The sequence below is a fragment of the Ruditapes philippinarum genome, unplaced genomic scaffold (assembly GCF_026571515.1).
Source record: "Ruditapes philippinarum isolate M1 unplaced genomic scaffold, ASM2657151v2 ctg2403_1_1_1_1, whole genome shotgun sequence".
NCBI lineage: Eukaryota > Metazoa > Mollusca > Bivalvia > Venerida > Veneridae > Ruditapes > Ruditapes philippinarum.
In genome coordinates, this window is record NW_026856153.1 from 58,309 (window position 1) to 85,147 (window position 26,839).

Genomic DNA, 26,839 nt, shown 5'->3' on the forward strand with positions numbered 1-26,839 from the left:
TGCCAATTAACAAACAAAAATAAACCTAGCTAGCAGCTGGGCAAAACTAAATTGCATCAACTTCTGAAAATTTTGAATCACTAAATAAAATATATACTGTACATATTCAGTATGACTGTTTTTTCAGCATTTTAAAAAAGTTATATTATTCCCAAAATGACATAATTCTTTCGTTTTAAACCGTGACCTTTTTCTAAAATATCTGTTTATTTTCAATATCAATTACTATTTTCACATGCAAAAAGAATATGTTTAACATGAAAACATTCAGAAGGAAGACCAAGCTGAGCGAGAGGTTATTTACAACATCTAGTAAGAAATATGTACAAACAATAAGTGTCACATGAAAAAAGCTAGTCCATGAGACCACTATCTGTATATTGTCTATCAATAAATCTACAGATACCGTCCTGAAACACGGAGGATTAAACAAGATAAAACACGCATGACATGTTTTCAAAATGGCAATGCATTATGCCAACAAAAAGATAGTTTTCTATATAAAATTTAAACTTTTGACATAAGATACATACATTAATTTACAGTTCCAATTTTACTGGTGGAGGAAGACCTCAGGTGGCATTCCGTGCATTTCAGGCACGAACATTGTATGTGATATGTATGACACAAACTGTAGAAAAGACAATAGAGACGAATTAAGAATATCTCTGTATTATCTTCTATATCCACTGAATATCCCTTATGCCCCTAAAATGATATCAGTGATATTGTATACAATAGGAAGGCAAAAAAGTACCATTTTGACGAGGGGCAAGTGGTTTGAAGACAACGACCTTAACCACTCGGCCACGGACGCCCGCTAATCTAATATAATCTAAATCCATTCTTAAAATGTTATTAATTATTTGCTGTTATTGTCTATTTACATATATGTTTGGCCTACTAATTTTCGTAATAAAGTCTTAATTTTTCTTCATGTTTCTTCTTAATCAGATAATGCACTCATTTCTAAGCAATACTGTTTGCAATAAGCAATCGCTAATGACAGTGAAATAGGTGATATTGTGAATTTCATTAAACTCTGATTCTCTAATGCATTACATGTACTGAAGTAAAACTATATCATTGAAATAATCTATCATTAAAATATAATATTCTATGTAATAAAGCGAAATATCGTATAGTAAATTACTGGTATACATTGTTTAGTTTTCGAAACATACATTTTTTGTGATTTTAATTTTATCAAGTAATACGTAGATAAATCATTTTAACTTCGCAGTCTGCTATAAGGGCATATTAGTCGTTGCGGGCAGCCAGTAAGAACGCGGGGTGAACTGCCAATCTCGTACTTTTTTGTTCAAATATAGATGGAGGGGGAGACACGTTGATGCATAAAACAGAAACAAGTGGCGTCTCGTCAGAACGCACGTCATTTAAATTTTGCCTTTACCGTCAACATTAGAATAACAGACATACAATTACTTCACATATTCCGTGACGTATAACTTTATTATTAGGACATATTCCCTTAACGTATACAAAATTTATTGTACAATCGGCAATTTCCGGAAAAATGGCGACACAATCATAGTCATACATATATATCCTTTTTTTCTAGACGTCACGAGTCTATATCCATGTCTTAAATATTTTCATTTGATTATAGAAGCATGCCTCCAGATTCATGCTTATTTTTATGAAATTTTGAAAATGAATTTAAATATAATTGTAATATTGTGAAATAACCAAAAGGAACAATTTACACATTATCAATGGCACTTGTAACACAACTAAATTACAAAAATGAGGTCAAAATATGCAAAAATAACCCTTACTGCGTTAGTAACGCAGTAGAAATATAGTAATAACTTTTGTAAATTTAGTCATTAATCGCACATAACATGTTACATATATCACATGAATTAAGATAATTGTACAAAAAGTTTAAATGTTACGTATATTGTAGCATACAACGGCTTTATGTTGTCAATTAATTGAAGAAAGGCCCATACCTTTAAACGTTAGTGGCTAATGCAAAGGTTAACCAATTTAGACACCTTTTCTACATATGACCCACGATTAAAAATATAATACCAGGACGCCATCATTTAAAGTGATACAGTTTATTACATACTACGAGTATTAATATATATTTTTTACATTCTGTTGAAAGTGCAAACGTGTGTTGTATAATATCGCAATAATGGATTTAGAACATATAACATGATTATCACCTGAAGAAAATAACGTTGAATGGCAAATAATTTGTGATGTAAACAAAGTGGTATTTCAATTTCCAGTCACTATGACTGGATTAATTGCTAAAACGCTCATACAAAAACGCTGAGAAACACTTATACACGTACACCATTTTGGAAACTGTCAGATAATTATGTGAATACTATTATAGTAATCATAACGGGAAGCCTTATAGATTTTATTTTGTGGAAAATTAATGTAAGTTTACGTAGGAATATTTTACTTTTCAAACTATATCGAAAATCCCGGACTTGGAATTATAAGGTGAAAGACGGAGTTACAAACAGATTTATTCCGATGATTAATTTTGTTCCCGTGAATACACATACGTTTAGTTTTCAATACCACTTGTTGAGACCAACGCTTTTATCATAAAAAGGAAGACAATTCTATATTCAGGTTCTTATATGCATTTCCGGTCAAACTTAAATAACGACGAGTCGTCAATATTATAATTCCACTACCGATTTAACTGGAGGGGACTTTAGGCTTACCCTCTGTCCGTCTGTCCGTCCACAAAACTGGATCCATTGATAACACAGAAAGTTATGAAACTTGAAATATGTGCAGATGGCAGTCTGTAAATTATGCACGTCTTTTTTCCTTGCTTTGTTGAAAAATTTGATTGCTATGACAACAAATAGACTTAAAATACGGCAAATACATTGTATAACACAAAACTGCATCCATACAGAACATATTTTATGAAACTTGAAATATGGATAGATAGCAGTCTGGAGATTGTGTAGGTCGTTCTATTCTTCCTATGTTGAAAAATATGGTTGATATGGCAACATATAGACTTAAAAATATAGCACAAAAAACAACAACAACAACAAAAAACAACAATATTTGTGGTAACTTAAAATGTACTAAAAGAATCATTATAAAACTTGAAATATGGGTGGATGGCAGTATGAAGATTATGCACACCATTTTAAGCTCCACTATTAGCTGTCCCAGTCTCCCGGCATCGGCGACCGCATCCAGATTAAAGTTTTAAAATTACGCAGGAAAGTCTTTTTCACTATCATTTCGTATTTACTTTAAACTTGATACGAGTTAAGATCAAATTCAGTCTGGTGTACTTGAAGGTTTTGTCCAAAGGTGTGTTGTGTCCAAGTAAGAAGACAATCCATCAAAAAAGATACATTTTTGTAATGGCCAATGCTAACAAGTTTCTGACGGCAACAATAACCGGGCTGTACATAGCAATAGCTAAAAAGTTTTCCTCGAAAAAGTCGGGCTACAAATAGAATTCGAAACAGTTTCAGTATTGAAGTAAATCTGTAAAGTAGTTTCCAAGATCCAATGCATTTCGAGATTAGACATAGGGCCCATCAACTCAAAGTGGGGGGCTTCAGTGCTGCCTCTAAAGACAATAGCTTGTTATTAGGCATAATACACTGATACAATACATGCCCACGGGCAGAATGTCGAGCCCGCTCTTCTTAATTTAAACTTGAACCTGATCAAGAAAGGTGTACATGTATGTAACATAGGCGAGATGTGGCAACACATCCTCTATACCCCAAGGTAAAATCTTGACATTGCATCATCGTAGGTGACCTTGACCTCTGACCTAGTTCAAGTGTCACGAAGTTTCATGCCTAACAAACTCAATTCATGTTATTTAAAATTCCTTCTTGCACGAAGAAGTTATGGCGTGGACAAGTTTTAACGCACGCACGCACGAAAACACTGAACAGCCATTTTGACAACTATGTCAAGTTAGTGCCAGCGGGCTCGACAAATATCCTCTGACCACTAAGCATATTACTTCAAAGCATAAGTAAGATACAGTGCGGACCAATTATTTTTGGCAAGAAAACTCTTGGCGAGAACATTTGCTCTAAGTTATTTTAAAATTCATCCATGTATATGGATGTTACACTCACAATGAATGTTTTAATTTGTTACTTAACCTTTGACCCTGACCTTTTCCAGAGACCTGAATTTTTTGCTTGACACTTCACCTCAATATGGAGAATGATTGTCCCAAGTTATATTTAAATCCAGCCAGGAGTGTAGAAGTTACGCTCTGGACACAGGTTTTGCAGAGACCCCCATCCCAAAGTATGACCTTGACCTTTTAGCGATTGACCTGGGTTTTGCGTGTGACACACCACCCAATCATGGTGAACATTTGTACCAAATCATTTTGTAATCCTTCAAAGAATCAGCAAGATGTAGACCAGACAAATCCGAACATACAAACATCACTATATGCCAAAACGGACGACCAAGTTGAGCTCCCCGCAAGCGGGCTTGACAACAAGAGCTGTCACAGAAGACAGCGAAGCTCGACTAATAAAATACTGGACGCAGTAAGGAAGACAAAACTATGAAAGAAAAATCAATTATGTTTTAAGTTATAGTAAAAAAATAACATTGTTAACAAAAATTCCAAGATAATGGGGAATAATTCTAGAAAAAGTCATGCTAGAGTTATGAACCTTGTCACACAACATGTGTGTAATGATAAGAATTATATATTTGAAGTTTGAAGTAGATACCTTAAAAAGTAAAGAAGTTAAAATATTTTGTAAAGAAAATCCTAAGTTCAGAGAGAGATAAATCTGTAAATATTGCTTCAAGAGTTATGAACATTGTCACAGAAATTGTAATTGATGATAAGGAATAAGTATTTGAAGTTTGAGGTTGATACCTTTAAAACTAAAAAGGTTATAGTAAAAAATAACATTTTTCTAGTAAAAAAATCTAAGTTTATGGGGAGATAATTCTTGCAATATTGGTGCTAGAGCTATGAACCTTGTCACATAAGATGTGGATGATGATAAGGTACATATATTTGAAGTATGAAATTGATCCCTTAAGAAATAAAGAAGTAACAGTAAAAAATATTTTTTAAGGAAAATTCTAAGTTCAAGGGGAGATAAATCTAAAAATATTGGTGCTAGTTATGAACCTTGTCACATAAGATGTGGATGATGATAAGGTACATATATTTGAAGTATGAAGTTGATCCCTTAAGAAATAAGAAGTAACAGTAAAAATAGTATTTTTTCAGGAAAATTCTAAGTTCAAGGGGAGATAAACCTGAAAATATTGGTGCTAGAGTTATGAACCTTGTCACATAAAATGTGGTTGATGATAAGGAACATACATTTAAAGTATGAAGTTTATCCTTTAAGAAATAAAGAAGTAACAGTAAAAAATAGTATTTTTTTAAGGAAAATTCTAAGTTCAAGGGGAGATAAATCTGAAAATATTGGTGCTAGAGTTATGAACCTTGTCACATAAGATGTGGTTGATGATAAGGAACATATATTTGAAGTTGATACCTTAAGAAATGACAAAGTTATAGTGAACTAGAACTATCGCTGAATGCGATTGATACCCCCACCAATGTCCTTGACAGAAGATGACTTGGAAAGGTGGTTAAGAGAATAACTTTAGTGGCATAAATACATATACATAAAAGGAAATTATCTCTGGTGAAAAAAAGACTAATTGTACAGGTATTAGTATAAATCATGTTCGAAACAGTTACAAATAACCTTTCATTTTCCCAATGTACTAGACATTTTCTAAGTCAATTTTTGACCTTCAAGTGTGGCCTTGACCTTAAGCTGGCACAAGGGTAAGATGGGTTCTGCACATTGCCCAGTTGGGGTGAACATTTGAGTAAAGTTTGAAGAAAATCCTTCTATTAGTATAGAATTTATAGAGCGGACATAACATATTGTCTAGTATTGATTGTATGTAAATTTAGACTTTAAAAGGGGCATAACTTTGTCAAAATGCAATACAGAGTTATGAAACTTAACCTGCATATCTTATTTGTGACACCTCATATATCTTTTAAGTTTCAAGCAAATACCTGTGCTAGTTTCAGAAATATTCAAGTACATGTTAAAATTTAAGAACATTTTCTAAGTCAATTTTTGACCTTCAAGTGTGACCTTGACAATTAGCCAGCACAAAGGTAACATGGATTCTGCACATAAACTTGTTGAGGTGATCATTTGAGTAAAGTTTGAAGAAAATTCTTCCATTAGCATAGGATTTATAGAGCGGAAACGACACATTGTCTAATATTTGATTAATGTAAATTTGAAGACTTAAAAAGGGGCATAACTTTGTTAAAATGCAATACAGAGTTATGAAACTTGACCTGCATATCTTAATTGTGACACTTCATATAGATTTTAAGTTTCAAGCAAATACCTTTTCTAGTTTCAAAAATATTCAAATACATGATAAAATTTAAGAACATTTTCTAAGTTTATTTTTGACCTTCAAATGTGACCTTGACCCTAAGCCAGCAAAAGGGTAACATGGGTTCTGCACATAACCTTGTTGAGGTGAACATTTGAGCCAAGATTGAAAAAATCTTTCAATTAGTGTAGGACTTACAGAGCGGACACGACATACTGTCTAATATTTCATTGTTTGATATTTGACCGTCAAATGTGACCTTGACCTTGAGCTGACACATGGGCAACATGAGTTCTGCACATCCCCTTGTTGAGGTGAACATTTGAGCCAAGTTTGAAGAAAATCTTTCAATTAGTGTAGGAGTTACAGAGCGGACACGACATACTGTCTAATATTTAATTTTTTTGATATTTGACCTTCAAGTGAATTGTGACCTTGACCTTGAGCTGACACATGGGTTCTGCACATCTCCTTGTTGAGGTGAACATTTAAGCCAAGTTTGAAGAAAATCTTTCAATAAGTGTAGGAGTTACAGAGCGGACACGACATACTGTCTAATATTTGATTGTCTGATATTTGACCTACAATTGTGACCTTGACCTTGAGCTGACACATGGGCAACATGGGTTCTGCACATCCCCTTGTTGAGGTGAACATTTGAGCCAAGTTTGAAGAAAATCCTTCAATTGGTATAGGATTTATAGAGCGGACACGAAAATGGAGACGGACCGAGCGACGGACGGACGCGACAAAGCGAATCCATTATAGCCCCCCCACATCTTGTGCTGGGGGTATAAAAATATTTTACTGCATCAAAAGTTTAATCTGAAATCTGGATGTGGACGCCGGGGCGAGTAGGACAGCTCTCCATATACTTCGTATAGTCGAGCTAAAAATGAAACAAACATACTCATAAATATTTGAATAATTATATTTTATACAGAATGACATATAGCAATTGAAACAATACAAATAATACAGAACTATGGCAACAAATGTTAATATATTCTCAACTTTATCATGAATTAACTATCAAATGTAAAATCAATTATTCATATTCAAAAGTCAATCCCAATATAAACAAACACCAATAAATAACCCACATTGTAATTATCTAACATGATCATTCTCAAAGAGACAAACAGTCATAAATCACAAAACAAAAAATAATCTACAAATGTTTCCATTAAAACTAATGCCCTCACTTGATTTGCCTGTCACAGTGATGTATTTACAAAAACATGATTATTTTCCAGTTATATTTTGTATTTTTATAATTATATATACAGTTGACTCTCAATAAGTCAAAATCGCTTTACTCAAAATTCCGCGTAAGTCGAAGTATTTCTAAAGTCCCGTCAAATTTCCTTCTTTATCTTTGTATTTTAACTCCGCTTAGGTCAAATTTTGACTTATCGATACTCCTGTTTAGTCGAAAAGAAAATTTGGTCCCGTCAATTAAAGTCCACATATTTTCATCTCAATAAGTCGAATTATAAAAACAGCCGACTGATCAAAGGTCGGCAACATCAAGGTGAGATGTTCTCCTTGTGATTCACACGTTCCATAGAAATTTTATTTGCCGGTCATCATGTATTATTAACACGTCGTAAAAGTTGCTTTAATCGGTTTCAGGACTTAATTGGTTTTCACAGTTAGATAACAAAATTAAGACTCGTGCCAGTCTGACAGGTGTTAGTAAAAATCAAGAGGGCCATGATGGCCCTGAGGTCGCTCACCTGTATATAGGCCCCCCCACTCCCGGGCCAATTTTTACCCAAGGGCTTTTATTTGTTTATTTGAACAGACTTGGTAGACACCCATAAGAAGATGTTTCATGCTAAACATCTAAGTTCTAGCTCATTGGCTTTTTTAAAAGAAGATTTTTAAAGTTTTTACTATACACATATAGTTAAAAACAATGACACCCCTGGGGCAGGGCCAGTTTTGACCCCCGGGCGTTTATTTTAACAAACTTTGTAGATATTTACTTAAAGATGTTTCATACTTAATATCTAAACTCTAGCTATTTGGGTTTTTCCAAAGAAGATTTTTAAGTTTTTACTATATGCTTATAGGGAAAATCAATGACCCCCGGGGCGGGGCCAATTTTGACACCAGGGCTTTAATTTGAACAAACTTGGTAGACACTCATTAGAAGATGTTTCATGCTAAATATCTTAGCTCTAGCTCTTTGGGTTCTTTAAAAGAAGATTTTTTAAGTTTTTACTATATGCATATAGGGAAAATCTATGACCCCCTGGGGCGGGGTCAATTTTGACCCCAGGGCTTTTATTTAAACAAACTTGGTAGACATTCACTAGAAGATATTTCATGCCAAATATCTAAGCTCTAGCTCTTTGGGTTCTTTAAAAGAAGATTTTTTAAGTTTTAACTATATGCATATAGGGAAAATCAATGACCCCCGGGGCGGGGCCAATTTTGACCCCAGGGCTTTAATTTGAACAAACTTGGTAGACACTCACTAGAAGATGTTTCATGCTTAATATCTTAGCTCTAGCTCTTTTGGTTCTTTAAAAGAAGATTTTTAAGTTTTTACTATATGCATATAGGGAAAATCAATGACCCCCAAGGGCGGGGCCAATTTTGATCCCAGGGCTTTTATTTGAACAAACTTGGTAGACATTCACTAGAAGATGTTTCATGCCAAGTATCTAAGCTCTAGCTCTTACGGTTCTTTAAAAGAAGATTTTTTAAGTTTTTACTATATGCATATAGGGAAAATCTATGACCCCCAGGGGCGGGGCCAATTTTGACCACAGGGCTTTTATTTGAAAAAACTTGGTAGACACCCATTTGAACATGTTTCATGCTAAATATCTTAGCTCTAGCTCTTTGGGTTGTTTAAAAGAAGATTTTTTAAATTTTTACTATATGCATATAGGAAAAATCAATGACCCCCCCGGGCGGGGCCAATTTTGACCCCAGGGCTTTTATTTGAACAAACTTGGTAGACACTCACTAGAAGATGTTTCATGCCAAATATCTAAGCTCTAGCTCTTATGGTTTTTTAAAAGAAGATATTTAAAGTTTTTTCTTTTGGTTGCCATGGCAACCAGAGTTCTGCATGGAATTAAATTCTTTGAACAATTTTTAAAGGTGACCACCAAAGGAACATTCCTGTGAAGTTTGGATGAAATTGGCTCAGTGGTTTATGAGGAGATGTCATTTAAAGCAAAAGTTTACGGACGGACGGACGACGGACGAAAAGCGATCACAAAAGCTCACCCTGTCACTTTGTGACAGGTGAGCTAAAAACAGCCTAGGTATTGATGTGTGTTATCAACGTAAATGACATTTGTATAATTAATGTTCAGTCATATTGCATACATTAATATTTGCTTCCGGCTACTTTCGTTTTTCGGCCGATGATCAATTCACTTCAAATATTAGATAAATTGTTGTTGAAATAAAATTGTTATTGTGCTTTTATTGTAATGATATGTAATGAATGTTTATTATAAACATGTGCTTTACTGATGAATACTGACAAACTTGCATTTATGTCATTGCTACGAATGTTTGTGTTTATGTTTCACTATTAATATACATGTATTAAATTATATTTTTTTGTTCATAATTTGAAGTTGAAAGTGATTTACCGTCATTTCAACGGTTAAATATTGTAGCATTGCCGCTATCAATAATAATAAACCTACTTCTTTGTACATTCAATCAGGCACATGTATATACATGTACAAATGTCAACGTAATGGCGGCAGATCCACCTTACTCGAATTCCGTTTCTCTCGAAGTAAAATGCCCAGTCCCTTGGATTTCGAGTTACCGAGGGTCAACTGTATATATCTAATTACAATCACACTATGAATTTATCATAACATAGCTGATCATGTTGCTTGCAAATAAATGTTTTGGCTGGCTGATTTCAGGACTGTGCAAGTAAAACTATTTCAGCCATTATGTTTTGTCAAAATACCATATAATGATTCAGTGATTGTCATACACAAAGGCATGCACATGAACACAAAATATGTACAAGAACTACATTCAATTTTCATTGACTGGTGAGCAAGTGTTGGTTTATAGTTTTTAAAAAACATAAATTAAACATTACATACATGCATACTTGTACAGAAAACATTTGGTTAATGAAAGTGTTTAACAATATAATGTCTATTCAGCCTTCACAACAAATCAAGATAGTATACCTGAACATTAAAGAAACAGGAAGCTTAAGACTTGGAAATAATATATATGAGCCGCGTCACGACAAAACCAACACAATGGGTTTGCGACCAGCATGGATCCAGACCAGCCTGCGCATCCGCGCAGTCTGATCAGGATCCATGCTGTTCGCTTACAAACCCTATTACAAGTAGAGAAACTGATAGCGAACAGCATGGATCCTGATCAGACTGCGCAGAGGTGCAGGCTGGTCTGGATCCATGCTGGTTGACCCATTATGTTGGTTTTGTCATGACGCGGCTCATATAAGACCCCATCAATAAGATTGCGAGAATGAAGAAAAACATTTACACCTAACAATACACAAGCATCGTATTTTACAAAAAGTACTATAATAATCCCAACAACATTTCTAGTAAATCTATATCACAGAATAATCTATAATGAACACATATACAATATCCGTTTATTCTGTCCCACATCATTCAATTAAACTAAAATTGCCACTGCTGTAGCCATTTATCCCTGCAGACAGCTAGACAACACATTTGACTCCCCTCAGTGTTTTATAGTTAAGCAAGACCCTGGTCCAGTAGATATAGAAGGAATGTAGAAAATGGAAAGATAACATTCAAAATCCATGCCATATTTATAATATTTAAAGTTCATTATGGCAGTAATTAGTTAAAATCCCTGTCAGAGTTATGGTCCCTGGATAAAGACAGTTATGTACTTGAGATACAAGTGAATACCTTCAATACTTGTAAAGATCAACCTTGCACTAAGCATTCTAACAAAGGACTATAATTCAGTCTAAATCCATGCTAGAGTTGTTATGGTTCTTTGTTGATAAACCAAAATAATGATCAAAGGGCATGTGTGATGTTTCAAATGAACAGCCCCAGTAGTTATTTAGGATATTCATGTTGCATGCTTAACCTTAATCAGAAATTCAGTCAAAATCCATGTCAGAGTTATGGTTCTTGTATAATAACACAAACTTATGACACAAAAGGAAACAGTGAAGTTTCAAGTAAATATCTTTGTGGCTGATGAGATATGAAAATGCTCATTTACATGCAAACGAAACTTTAACCAATGTCTTCCTGGCACATGGTTATGTAGGATAGCCCCAATATTCTTTGAAAGTCCAGCTAACAATAATGAGAGTGCAATAACTATTTTGAGCAAAGCTTTGGTTCATGGGCGATCAAACATAATGGATAAATTAATATTTCTAAACACAGCACTCCTCAACGAAATCTATTTATCTTGTATGAAATCATCTAGTCTTTTAGTTATGCAAAGAAATATACTATGATAATTTACAAAGAGCAATAACTCAAAATATAGAAAAGTCTTCAAGTTAAAGCCAAGAAACTTATAAAAAAACGACAACTAAACAACCATAGGAACAAGTAGATACCAGTTTACCACACTCAAAATGTTTTTTTTGTGCAAGGATATGATACATCCTTTATAAAATATCACAAGAATAAAATTTAAAGATCAAAAGTTTTATATATGCAGCACAAATATGTTTTTCAATGTTAATCTTTTCCTGCAAACAGGACAGCAGTGTTGATTTTTTATTGAACTTTCCACACATGGCTGGCAGTAAACATGGCCACATGTTGTTGTGACCAACTTTCTCTTGCCCTTTTTAATCTGAAATAGTAAAACAAGCAGAAGTTATGTATCATTATGTTCTGGTGTTAATGAGGACACAATATACATACTCATCTAATACATTACTCTAATATGACAATAAATCATTTATTTGAAAGAACAAAGTACAATGTATTAGTATCCTTATGACAACAAGAGCCATGTCAACATGGCCATCCCCCGCCGAATGTGTTTGCTCATTGGAAGAATGTATATGTAGTAGAGCAGAATAATTCCATTTTAAGAGGTCTTTTGGTAATGAAAACTGATGGCTATAGTGATTACAGATTTGAAACCTATGTGAATACTGATGGCTGAAAATAACAAAGGGCAATTACTGAAAAATAATGCAGGGTAGGTTATCATTCTTGTGTGCTGCATCCCTCCTCAGTAAAATCTATCAACCTATGAAGTTTCAAGTTGATACCTCAAATACTTTTTGAGAAAAAATTGAATTGAAAAATTAAGTATGAAAAAGAACAAAGGGCAATAACTCAAAAATTATAAAAGGTAGAGTTATCATTATTGTGCAGTGCACACCTCCTGAGTGAGATCTATGCACCTATGAAGTTTCATTTTGATATCTCAAAGGCTTTTTGAGTTATGCTCTGGACAAAAATTAATTTTGAAAAATAACAAAGGGCAATAACTCAAAAATAATGCAGGATAGAGTTATCATTCTTAAGCACTGCACTCCTCCTCAATGAGATCCATCCACCTTTGAAGTTTCAAGTTGATACCTCAAATACTTTTTGAGACTAGAGGATGCTTTTGTAAAAAAGCGCATGTCTCCCCCACTGCTGAGAATAACTGTGAATGGAAACAGGAATGGAAATGGAGATAAGATAATGTAAATACCCGGTAGTCACTTCAATGAAGGCTGTCTATGGATGGTTTCTATTGTTAAGGTTGTATGAGAAGATGCTTCCTTAAACTGTTTGTTTTTAAACCAGGTATTCAATTTTGAAAATCCTGGTTATTCAATCAGCGTATGGCAGGCGGGCGTCAAAACGAAATTGCACTTGATGGTCATATCATATATAGTTTCACAAATGAAATTAAATGAAATTGTGGTCTGCTCCATAATTCTTCAAACCTTTAAAGGATTTTGATGATACTTGAAACAAACGTTCAAATATTGTCAGATTTTTTTTTACACTATTGAAAGACAACTCAAATTACAATGTATGTAAAATCATGATAACTGTAGTGTGTGGGATGACTCCACTCGTTTTTCACAATGAAGCCTTTTCTCTGGTAGATACTTTGAAAAAAATTCACCACATCCAGAGAACGTGTAGAGTACATGTTTCGTATGGCTGGTTCCAAGGTCAAGGTCTACTTGACACTTGAATGTCATATCATATATAGTTTCACAAACGAAAATTAAAGGAAATTGTGTCTGCTCCATAACTCTTCAACCCTTTGAAGGATTTTGATGATACTTGAAACAAACGTTCATATTGTCAGATTTTTACAACTATTGAAAGACAACTCAAATTTCAATGTATGTCAAACTCATGATAACTGTAGTGTGTTGGGATGAACTCCACTCGTTTTCACAATCAGCCTCTCTGGTAGATATGGTCAATAAGTGTGTTGTGTGTGCTGTAGTAGCCTTGTTTATTATAATTTGTTTAAAGCGATGTCGTAACATAGTGTGGGTCAATGGATGTTCTAAATATTGAATGAGGTCAATGTTGAAGTCTCCTAGTAACTATGCAGTTTTTCTGTTGGTGAATTTTTTCCAAGACAAGGGTAAGCTTTTTGAAGGAACAAGTTAATCGGCAATGACGGAGGTTTATATACAAGGTTTGATTAATAAGACCAATCATCCTATGAAGTTTGAGGGTTGTAGGTCAAAAGGAACTCTAGTTATCATCCGGAAATGAGAAATTGACCAACGGTCACTGTGACCTTGACCTTTGACCTACTGACCCCAAAAACAATAGGGATCATCTGCTCTATAAGACCAAATCATCCTATGAAGTTTGAGGGCTGTGAGGTCAAAAGGAACTCTAAGTTATCATCCGGAAACGAGAAATTGACCTCACTGTGACCTTGACCTTTGAACTACTGACCCCAAAAACAATAGGGATCATCTGCTCAATAAGACCAATCATCCTATGAAGTTTGAGGTCTGTAGGTCTAAAGGAACTCTAGTTATCATCCGGAAACGAGAAAAATTGACCAACGGTCAGTGTGACCTTGACCTTTGACCTACTGACCCCAAAAATAATAGGGATCATCAGCTCTATAAGACCAAATCATCCTATGAAGTTTGAGGGCTGTAGGTCAAAAGGAACTCTAGTTATCATCCGGAAACGAGAATTTGACCAACGGTCACTGTGACCTTGACCTTTGAACTACTGACCCCCAAAAACAATAGGGATCATCTGCTCAATAAGACCATTCATCCTATGAAGTTTGAGAGCTGTAGGTCAAAAGGAACTCTAGTTATCGTCCGGAAACGAAGAATGGACGGACGGACTGACGGACGGACGGACTGACGGACGGACAGCGCAAAAACAATATGTTTCTCCCCCAGTTTGAGGGTTGTAAGGTCAAAAAGGAACTCTAGTTATCAATCCGGGAAATGAGAAATTGACCAACGGTCACTGTGACCTTGACCTTTGACCTACTGACCCAAAAACAATAGGGATCATCTGCTCTATAAGACCAATCATCCTATGAAGTTTGAGGGCTGGTAGGTCAAAAAGGAACTCTAGTTATCATCCCGGAAACGAGAAATTGACCAACGGTCACTGTGACCTTGACCTTTGAACTACTGACCCCAAAACAATAGGGATCATCTGCTCAATAAGACCAATCATCCTATGAAGTTTGAGGTCTGTAGGTCTAAAGGAACTCTAGTTATCATCCGGAAACGAGAAATTGACCAACGGTCGCAGTGTGACCTTGTATAAACCTTTGACCTACTGACCCCCAAAAACAATAGGGATCATCAGCTCTATAAGACCAATCATCCTAATGAAAGTTTGAGGGTGTAGGTCAAAAGGAACTCTAGTTATCGTCCGGAAACGAAGAATGGACGGACGGACTGACGGACGGACGGACTGACGGACGGACAGGGCAAAAACAATATGTCTCCCCCCGAGGTGGGGGAGACATAATAAGCTCTGGACAAAATAGCATAAAAAAACAAAGGGCAATAACTCAAAAAATGTAAAGGGAAGAGTTATCATTCTTGCGCACAAACATTCCTCCTCAATAAGATACTATCCAACCTATGACATTTCCATGTTGATATCTCAAACACTTTTTTGAGTTATGCTCCACTCAGGTGAAAAAAAATTAGGTATGAAAAATAACAAAGGGCAATAACTCAAAAATTATGAAAGGTAGAGTTATCATTCTTGTGCACTGCACCTAAATGAAGTTTCATGTTAATATCTCATAGGCTTTTGGAGTTATGCTCTTGGACAAAAATCAATTTTGAAAAATAACAAAGGGCAATAACTCAAAAAATCATGCAAGGTAGAGTTATCAAATTCTTGTGCACTGCACTCCTCCTCAAATGAGGTCTATCCACCTATGAAGTTTCAAGTTGATAACTCAAATACTTTTAGAGATATGCTCTGGACAAAAATGTCGGACGGAAGGACGAACGGAAGGTCGGACGGACGGACGGAAGGTCGGACGGACGGACGGAGACTATTTCTATATCCTCCGCCGAAATTTTTCGGCGAGGGATAATAACAGGAGTTGTCCATAATACAGCATACTTGACTATCCTCAATGCTGAACAGTAAGGGGCATAACTCTTTAAAAATATAATTCAGAGTTATGGGACCTGTGCCCATTTTAGTAATGTTGACGATTACCTACTTGCATTAAAAAAAATTACCCCCAAAAATGTAATGCCAACACAGAGGTGGCAACAACTGCTCTGAGACTCCCTTTTTTTGAAGAGTCGAGCTAAATATGCGTGACCATTTTTCCTTTATATATTTTTTTTTCAATCTTTGGCAACTTTAAACCTATAGCTCTATTTCAGGTTACATGCAGACTTATAATATTGTCAGATGTTTGTTTGTTTGATTGGGTTTTACGTTACACTGACACAGTATAGGTCATTTGGCGACGTTCCAGCTTTACTGGTGGAGGAAGACCTCAGGTGCCCTTACGTGCATTATTTCAGGCACAAACGGGCACCTAAGTAGAACCACCGATGTTCCGTAAGCTAGCTGGATAGCTTCCTCACATGAAAGAAACTAAAGTCCCTGTAGGAATTCAAACCCACAGTGGTGAGGGGCAAGTGGTTTGAAGTCAATGACCTTAACCACTTGGCCACGGACGCCCCTTTGTCAGATGCAGTTGACACAAGAAGTTTCTCAGTATGTAGACAATAAACAGACAGTGGCGGTTTCAATAAATTTCACTGACAGACTATTATAAATAGTATTATAAATTGATCAGTCCATGTTAGCAGATGTAAACTATTGTATTTTGTAAGTTATTTGATACCTATTTTACTATCATATTTACCATATTGGTACAGAAATTTCTGATTCATTTTCACTATGTTTTCTTTGAAATACCGCTTTCTGATATAACAATATAAATTCTGCGTTCCCCTGAACAATCCTATAAGCATTGTTTACTGTATTTCATTTGCATATAATTGTGCTTAGCACAATAAACCTCTACTTCACATTACACACTATTCAATGTTTGACTGGTTGTAGGTCACACCAACTCTGTAATAGCCATATGGAGGGTTTACTGGTGGAGGAAGACCTCAAGTGCTCATGTATTGTTTCAGTCATGAACTTGAATAGAACCACCAACATACTGTAAGTTACCTGAATAACTTCAACACATGAAAAAAATTTATATTTCCTTCTATAGGCTTCAAACCTTGAGTGCCCAGCGATGCACGAAGTTGTTGTCAGAGATGACAAACACCCCTGGGAGACAAATATTAAAGTCAAGACAAAAAGATATAAAAATTGACAGTTCTTCAAGATAAAATGAAAATTAAAGTCAATTAAATGTTTAACTTACTGTTTTATCATCATCTAAACAAACCGGACATGTTATTTTGATAGGATCTGGTGATTTGATGTTACAACTACTGGAAGATGGTACAGCGTTGGGTAAATCAAATGGTACAGGTGGTAAATCATTACTGTCATCATCATCAATCTCTAGAGGACGAGGTAAACTTCTATGACCTCTTCTACGTGCTGGTGGAGAAGCTAAATAAATGACAGACTAAGATTTCATACACTGTTCACAAAGAAAAAAGCTTTATTAGGCTAAATGATCTTAATTTTGTTTTTTATTACATTATTTATACAACTATTAAGTGAGCCAAAGAATATTGGGGCTAATCCCTTGAAAATTCATGTATATTTGAATTATTCAACATGCTGATTTAGTCAAAAGTCTATGATGATAAGTGTTCTTTTGTGCAATCTAAATTTAAATCTAGATTTGAATCTAATCTCCACAGAAAAATGAAAAGTTTCACACAATTTAAGCAGAATTAAATTAAATAATTTAACCTTGACTGTCAAGGTAATTTAAAGGTCTATCATTTCCTGACTCAACAATTAAACTTTACTCAGTATTAACAGAAAGTGAAAACCTACCATTTGGAGTCCCAATTATCTGAAATAATACAGATACATTTTATATACATTTCTAACAGCTTAATCTAAAACTTACAAACAATAAATAATTACATACAATGCAAGGTGGCTTTTAAATCCAACTCACCTTGAATGGACAAAAAATAGTACATGCACAATTATCAATAATTTCAACTTTAATTAATGCTGAATTTCAAAACTTTCTCATTAACTTTATTTATTGTAATCAAGCTAAAAATTCTCGCTGCAAAGCAAACCTTTTTTGTAACTGCTTCTTTTTTTGCATTAAATCTGAGAAGGCATTACATAGACTTATTACAAAGATGCCATCACTAGTACCAAATGGTGGTAATTTATGTTATTATGATGATGATACTTAATGTAATTTAAATCTTTAACCATAGTATTCTAATTCTTTTAATCTATCAATGTACAAAATGACATCACTATCATATATAAGTAGCATCAAAAATCATAAGATATAAGGCCTAAAATAAAATTATGTTTGTTTCTAAAACTAAAACTAAAACCCCGCGACTCGGAAAATTTTATTTCAGTTTCAGGTCTGAAAATATTTTTTTCTGTTCTTATCTGGGTACCAAATTAAAATCAATATAAAATGTTTTGAGTACGAAAGGGTTCCTTCAATTTTCCCTTTCTCTTACTTTCCTTAGCGAAAAACTTGACTCGCATGTAAGTATACATGCATGTTATTATCATGGAATTGATTTCAATGTGACAAAATTGTCTATCCTCTACCTATTTCAAAATGGTTTGCGAAAACTCATTTCATTGGTCAGTAATATTGGAAAACCAATGAAACGGGGCATAACAAATTACTGCGAGTGCTGAAGGTGGTGCATGACATGTTGGGATGTAAATAAACATCAATTAAAAATTGATTAATTTTGATTAGGAGCAATTCTGAAAATATACAGAGATGGGGGATAATTTAGTTGTAGGTCTTATTCACGATCTTGTGTCACATATTATTGCTTTTCGAAGCATATTGCCAATTAATGTCGATACATTTAAAATTTTTGTTTACTAATATTATTACAACTGACCCTATAATTGTAATTGTACTTCGTGACAAGATATTGTGCTATTTTCGTGTCTGGGCAATATCTTGCCTCTAAAAGCGAGATTCTGCCCCAGAACAAAAATATCTCAGAATCTAGCTGTGGCATGTCAATAAATTTTGACTACAACTGACCGAACAGGTAACTGAGTTTTATTAAACCATGTAGGTCACAAGATGGTATATTATGTGATTATACTTTAAAAGAATTTGAAAATAATAGAATAATTCTTGTTATGCATGCAAATTGTATTTTCATTTCTACTGTAGTGTAAATTCCTAAGATACACTTCTGTTGTCCCAGGTATATTTTATAAATTGTTTAATTTGTAATTTTTGAATTTTAGTGCAACCCCACTTTGGTTGCAGGTTGTTCCAAAAAAAGCCCGAAATTTTTACTTGATGCATAATGATACATGTGCATAAAGATTAATAACTGTAAATGATTCAAATGGAATGTTCAAATTTATAATGCTTGATGGAAAGAAATACTAGTTTGCCTTTTAAATATAATTGCAATAAGTAAGGTTATTTTATTAAAGACGTGAAACAGTTCTGTGTCTGGAATACTCATCAATAATCACAACAACTCACCATGCAGGTGTTAAACCTGAAGAGGCTTTAGATATAAACATTAAAAAGATATCGGTGCATAGTAAATAAAAGCAAGTCAAAAGTTTCCTTAAGCACAAAAGTGGTATACATTTACCTTTTATTGTGGGAAACAACTACACAATTTTCAATAAAGAGAACATAAAAAATTGAGAAAAAAAAATTTACCTACCTACCCACAACCTAATTTTGCATGGGTCAGGAAGGGGAAACAAACATAATTTTATTTTTTGCCTAATGATTTAACCTTTTATCTTCACAAAGAAATGTCAACATATGCAGAAATAACAATATTAGGCATTTCTTGATAACAATATTAAATTCTATCATAAAACCTTCAGTTTTATTTGTATTGTAGATATTTATTACTTATCTTAAAATAATGACATATATTTCAAAATTTCGACTTATTAAGTTTTTGTTCATATTCTCATTCTCAGGTGAGCAGCTCTTAAGCTGGTTAAAAATATCACGATTAAAACCAAAATGCTCTTTCTAAAGTCAGACCTGAACTTCACACATTTGAGAAAAATATTAGTGGAAAGCCGGGTTACAAAAAATTATTAAGCAGTATACAAGTATTTTGAATACATACCACTACAGAGTTATCATTTGCTCCATGTAATTCTGTATCATTATGAGATCTCTGACTTGATGTTAGATCAACAAACTCATCATCTAATGTTGAGGTCAGATCTATACAACCTGCAATAAATGTCTGATCTATACAACCTGCAACAAATGTCTGATCTATACAGTCTGTAACAAATGTATGATCTATACAACCTGCAAGAAATGTCTGATCTATACAACCTGTAACAAATGTCTGATCTATACAACCTGCAACAAATGTCTGATCCATACAGTCTGTAACAAATGTATGATCTATACAACCTGCAACAAATGTATGATCTATACAACCTGCAACAAATGTCTGATGTATACAGCCTGTAACAAATGTCTGATCTATACAACCTGCAATAAATGTCTGATCTATACAACCTGCAACAAATGTATGATCTATACAACCTGCAACAAATGTCTGATCTATACAACCTGCAACAAATGTATGATCTATACAGCCTGTAACAAATGTATGATCTATACAACCTGTAACAAATGTCTGAACTATACAACCTGCAACAAATGTATGATCTATACAGCCTGTAACAAATAACTGAACTATACAACCTGCACCGAATGTCTGATCTATACAACCTGCAACAAATGTATGATCTATACAACCTGCAAGAAATGTTTGATCTATACAACCTGGAACAAATGTATGATCTATACAGCCTGTAACAAATAACTAAACTATACAACCTGCAATGAATGTCTGATCTATACAACCTGCAACAAATATATGATCTATACAGCCTGTAACAAATAACTGAACTATACAACCTGCAACAAATGTATGATCTATACAGCCTGTAACAAATAACTGATCTATACAACCTGCAACGAATGTCTGATCTATACAGCCTGTAACAAATAACTGAACTATACAACCTGCAACGAATGTCTGATTTATACAACCTGCAACAAATGTATGATCTATACAACCTGCAACAAATGTCTGATCTATACAACCTGCAACAAATGTCTGATGTATACAGCCTGTAACAAATAACTGAACTATACAACCTGCAACGAATGTCTGATCTATACAACCTGCAACAAATGTATGATCTATACAACCTGCAACAAATGTCTGATCTATACAACCTGCAACAAATGTATGATCTATACAGCCTGTAACAAATGTATGATCTATACAACCTGCAACGAATGTCTGATCTATACAACCTGTAACAAATGTATTATCTATACCAGCCTGTAACAAGTAACTGATCTATACAACCTGCAACAAATGTATGATCTATACAACCTGCAACAAATAACTGAACTATACAGCCTGCAACGAATGTCTGATCTATACAACCTGCAACAAATGTATGATCTATACAGCCTGTAACAAATAACTGAACTATACAACCTGCAACAAATGTATGATCTATACAGCCTGTAACAAATAACTGATCTATACAACCTGTAACAAACACCTGATCTATACAACCTGCAACAAATGTATGATGTATACAGCCTGTAACAAATAACTGATCTATACAACCTGTAACAAACACCTGATCTATACAACATGCAACAAATGTATGATCTATACAGCCTGTAACAAATAACTGAACTATACAACCTGCAACGAATGTCTGATCTATACAACCTGCAACAAATGTATGATCTATACAGCCTGTAACAAATAACTGAACTATACAGCCTGTAACAAATAACTGATCTATACAACCTGTAACAAACACCTGATCTATACAGCCTGTAACAAATGTATGATCTATACAGCCTGTAACAAATAACTGATCTATACAACCTGTAACAAATGTCTGATCTATACAACCTGCAACAAATGTATGATCTATACAGCCTGTAACAAATGTCTGATCTATACAACCTGCAACGAATGTCTGATCTATACAACCTGCAACAAATGTATGATCTATACAACCTGCAACAAATGTCTGATCTATACAACCTGCAATGAATGTCTGATCTATACAGCCTGTAACAAATAACTGAACTATACAACCTGCAACGAATGTCTGATTTATACAACCTGCAACAAATGTATGATCTATACAGCCTGTAACAAATAACTGAACTATACAACCTGCAACGAATGTCTGATCTATACAGCCTGTAACAAATAACTGAACTATACAACCTGCAAGAATGTCTGATCTATACAACCTGCAACAAATGTCTGATCTATACAGCCTGTAACAAATAACTGAACTATACAACCTGCAACAAATGTCTGATTTATACAACCTGCAACAAATGTCTGATCTATACAGCCTGTAACAAATAACTGAACTATACAACCTGCAACGAATGTCTGATTTATACAACCTGCAACAAATGTCTGATCTATACAGCCTGTAACAAATAACTGAACTATACAACCTGCAACGAATGTCTGATTTATACAACCTGCAACAAATGTATGATCTATACAGCCTGTAACAAATAACTGAACTATACAACCTGCAACAAATGTCTGATTTATACAACCTGCAACGAATGTCTGAACTATACAACCTGCAACGAATTCTTATCTATACAACATATAACAAACACCTGATCTATACAATCTTGAACAATGTCAGACCAGTGCCCCTGATGGTAAAAAGGGTCGTGCATAAATTCAAACTGCTTAGTCATTTAAAACAATGGTTTATATTTTAAAATTTGCCAGGTAGTATGTTTGTTATTTTAGGTTTCCAATTGATTTTTACATAAATCATGATGCCAATTTATCCGTGGAATTTCAAGAGCTATGAAATGGCATGTAAATTTTAATGACAAGGCATGTAAAAGCAAATATGAGTAAGATTTCCCCATTTTCATTGAAATAATCTACAAATTTACACCAACATTTTCTTCCTAAGTGATAACAGCTAGGACAACAGATCTTTGAAGAAGTTAAATAACTTTAAATGTTTTACTTTCATCGCCAACATGATCTTCTACAACAATTGGTTCTTGCATATCTGTATTTGATCCTGCAGCTGACCTCAATCTACGTCGGTTTCTGATTCCAGACACTCTTCCTCTACTTCCTGAAGATCTTCGTCTTGACTGAAAATACATAAACATTATATAACAAACTGTGTTTATTTACCATTTTAAATTAATAACAGTTCATAGTCTCTACCTTTTCAGGAAGAAAATTTGCGTCACATTTTCTACCAAGCCAGTGACTTTGCCCCCTACAAACTTTATTTCCAGGTTTTAATGATTGGGAACATTTTTTTTGTCACCTCCAAATACAAAATGATAAAATTGTAAGTGATTGTTGAACCTATTTCAAAAATAGATGGCAAATACTTTATTATCAAAACATTGTATAAGAATGGAAAAAAAGTATAGCTCTTTATCATTTTTTTCATAAATTTTTCTAATATTTTTACTTGTCTGGTAAAGTGTATACAGTACCCAATATTTTAGGCAATACCTACTTTTGCCAAAACTGGAGGGTAAAATACAGTAGAACAGTTAAGTCAGTTAGAAAATGTGCCTATAACAACACAGAATCGGTTAGCAATTTAAACACAATGATACACGCAGTTACTGGAAATGAATAAATTTCAGATATTCAAACAATAATTGTCGATTTAAGAGGGATGGCAATTATAACAGGAGAACTTACTTAATGAAAAGACATCCAATTAAGGTAGATTATGACTGCTTCATAGAAAACATGCTTTGGAAATTTCATTGGGTCATTTGTGAAATTACTGCATCAAAAATGCAGAATTGCTGAAACAATGCTATTAAAATTACTTATAATGTCAGCCATGACACTCGGGAAGTATGCATACTAACTGTAAATCGCACCTACTGTTTAGAATAATTATAAATCAGGTCTAGGATTTCATGATATTTACGGACAGTCTGTAAATTTTAGGACGATCCATAATTTTACAGATTTCTTATCTGTAAATTTACAGACATTAAGTAAGAATATAGTAGAAGTTGCATTAAAATTTAAAACAGCAGGTTAAAATGAATAAGGTTAAGTATTATATGATTAAACAGGTCTAGGATTTCATGATATTTATGGACTGTCTGTAAATTTACAGATAAAAAAATCTGCCCGGCTATAGACTACACATGTACATTTAACAGAAAATTAAATCTAAAAAAATAAAAAAACAATATATAGAATTCTATACCTATCAACGACATTTTCAGTGTCAGTTCTAGTCAGGCACCTCCATTTTCAATGTTACTCAATGATAATAGGCGGGGTATTCCGATAACAAACAATTGCAACTTTTCAGATTAATAATAATCGTCAAGTGTTCCGAGTGAAAACGGTGCATGAAATACCGAATGACACCTTCAAAACGAAAATTTAACAATTTTTTTAACCGACTTCCCAGTTCATCGGCTTTGCCTAATTTTATATTATATAATTTTATATTATATTATACGGGGAAGTCAAAGACCGGGCCCGCGTAGCAGGTCCGGGCTTTGGCTTGCCCGGCTATAGACTACACGTGTATATTTAAACGAAAATCAAATAAAAAACAATTAAAAAATATATAGAATTCTATACCTATCAAAGAAATTTTCAGTGTCAGTTCTAGTCGGGCGTCGCCATTTACAATGTAACTCAATGATAATAGGCGGGGTATTCCGATAACGGAACAAATCTCAACTTTTCGGATTAATAATAATCGTCGAGTGTTCCGAGTGAAAACGGAAGCGGTGCATGTAATACCAAATGACACCTTTACCACGGAAAGAATGAAAGGATTTTTTAACAACTTCCCCGTTCATAGGCTTTGCCTAATTTCATATTATTACGATGTATATGTTCAGGTAAGTATATATGTTCTGGTATGTATATATGTTCAGGTACGTATGTTAATATACGTTCCTGATATGTTGCAACATAATTGTTGACATTTCAATACTCAAAATTACATTTATTTTTATATATCTTTGGTACAGTACCGTAGAAAAAGTCAGAAAAATTACCATTATGGAATTTAAGAAAATTTATTTCTTTACAGTTAAAAGCAAGTGGCATAGTTTTCTTGAGACAGTCCCATATTTTCCTTCATATTTGAATTTTAACGCATTTTGACCTCCACATATATATAGTGTGTGTGTGTGTGGTTTTGAACATTTTGTAGGCCTTCTTTTAGTTATAAGTTCCATTATTTCTAAATCATAATAAAATGTGAATAATCAAATGTTTAGATACGCAAAAGTTAGCTTACACTCATAGCTAATATGTGATTTGGACTCCGTAATTGAGGTTTAATCAACAGATCAATACAATTTACCTGCGATAACTATAGAATATCACCGGATGAATTCCGCGCCAAATCTGGTTCCAGGTCCTATACTGGTTACCGCTCAAGTTAAAAAACACGCAGGTAACCAGTCTAAATCTGGAATATGATAAATTCTGTTTCTTATCCGTTTATTTTACCCGGTTTTCTTTGTCATCTCGACCCTTGGCCGTCTCGTCCCCTAACTCGTCGATATTTAGTTAATGCATAAAGCTATCTTTGGCCAATCTGGCTTTATTTTTGTTTCTGGGAAGCTGATTCCAAAGCGTAGTACAGTTGGACATGGGGACGTGAACTTACCTTATGGTAGTCTGATCCTAATAGATAGGGAGAGCATATGTTTATTATATAAACCTCGATGGAGTTTTAATGTAGATAGGAAGGCTAGTGGCTACTAGGTTGTGATAAATTTTGAAAGAAAAACAAACATGACAATTCTAAAGTCTAACCTGCAATATTAATGCTTAAGGGAACGCCAGCCAATATCTTCTCGAATGACTGTTACTGATGACAATGGGGGAAATAATCGTGTTACAAACAGCGTATCGCTCGTCTAATGACCATTTCTTTTTTTTGGACGTTTGATTGTTTGTAGTAGCTCCAAACAGTGCATACTTAAATTTTGATTAGATCTATTTTGGTGTGGAATACATACACAAGGACATTTAAAACACCGTGTACGATACAAATAATTAATTAACATACATGAGCATACATAAAATATGATAAACAAGATCAACAAGGAAATGCGGCGTTCAATGAACGCAACCCCACACGATCCAGCAACAAGAGGCAGTGGCAAGGAGCCCAGGAGGACCAATGACATGAACATCAACACAAAGAATAACATAAAAAATAGAAACTCTTATTTTTATTAATTGTGGTTTTTGGATGGTGGCATAGATATTTTGATATAGAGTGTCTTTAACCAGTGCAAAAAATTCTTTCAATCAAATATTATCACAAATTTCAATTATTTTAACACAGACTAGCATTACAGCATTGTGTAACAATATTCAAGAAAATTAGTATTACTTAGACTAAAAGAAATACATCATTGCATATTGATTAAATTTAAGAATTTACCAAACTCAATGAGAATAAAGCCTGTCTGTTCACCTGCTGTGATACTGTTGACGAGGGAATCTGTGAGTTGGATGAGCTGTGCTTCACATGAACTTCTCTCTAAAGCTATACGTTGAAGGTAGGAAAGAAATATTGTGATCACTGAAGTGTGAGGATAGATCGGTAGCGACAATATGTTAGAGCGTTTTGAAAGGAATTTAAGTTAGTGATATAGGTCGGGAATAAGCTGGGTCTGTGCTGTCATCCTTCTTGTAAATAGGATATACATAGGCTTTGGGTTGGTCAGAGGGGATAGAACC

At 34.2% G+C, this 26,839-nt stretch overlaps 1 protein-coding gene across 3 annotated transcripts in view; it reads right to left on the reverse strand.

Moving 5' to 3' along the window:
- Positions 1-7,318: 7,318 nt before the first annotated feature.
- Positions 7,319-26,839, reverse strand: part of LOC132745596 (E3 ubiquitin-protein ligase RNF4-like) — a 41,350-nt gene continuing 21,829 nt past the window's right edge. Inside the window, exons 1-6 of one of the 3 annotated variants that reach the window (XM_060734553.1) lie at positions 25,446-25,533; positions 23,094-23,226; positions 20,147-20,256; positions 17,859-17,877; positions 17,269-17,462; positions 7,319-12,240 (exon numbers count right to left, since the gene is read on the reverse strand). In XM_060734553.1, coding sequence (XP_060590536.1) covers positions 12,091-12,240; positions 17,269-17,462; positions 17,859-17,877; positions 20,147-20,256; positions 23,094-23,136 — 516 coding nt within the window. In that variant the 5' untranslated portion in view covers positions 23,137-23,226; positions 25,446-25,533 and the 3' untranslated portion in view covers positions 7,319-12,090. Of the gene's footprint in view, positions 12,241-17,268; positions 17,463-17,858; positions 17,878-20,146; positions 20,257-23,093; positions 23,227-25,379; positions 25,534-26,839 lie in introns of those variants that run through there. The other 2 variants (XM_060734552.1, XM_060734554.1) reach the window with 2 other exon arrangements.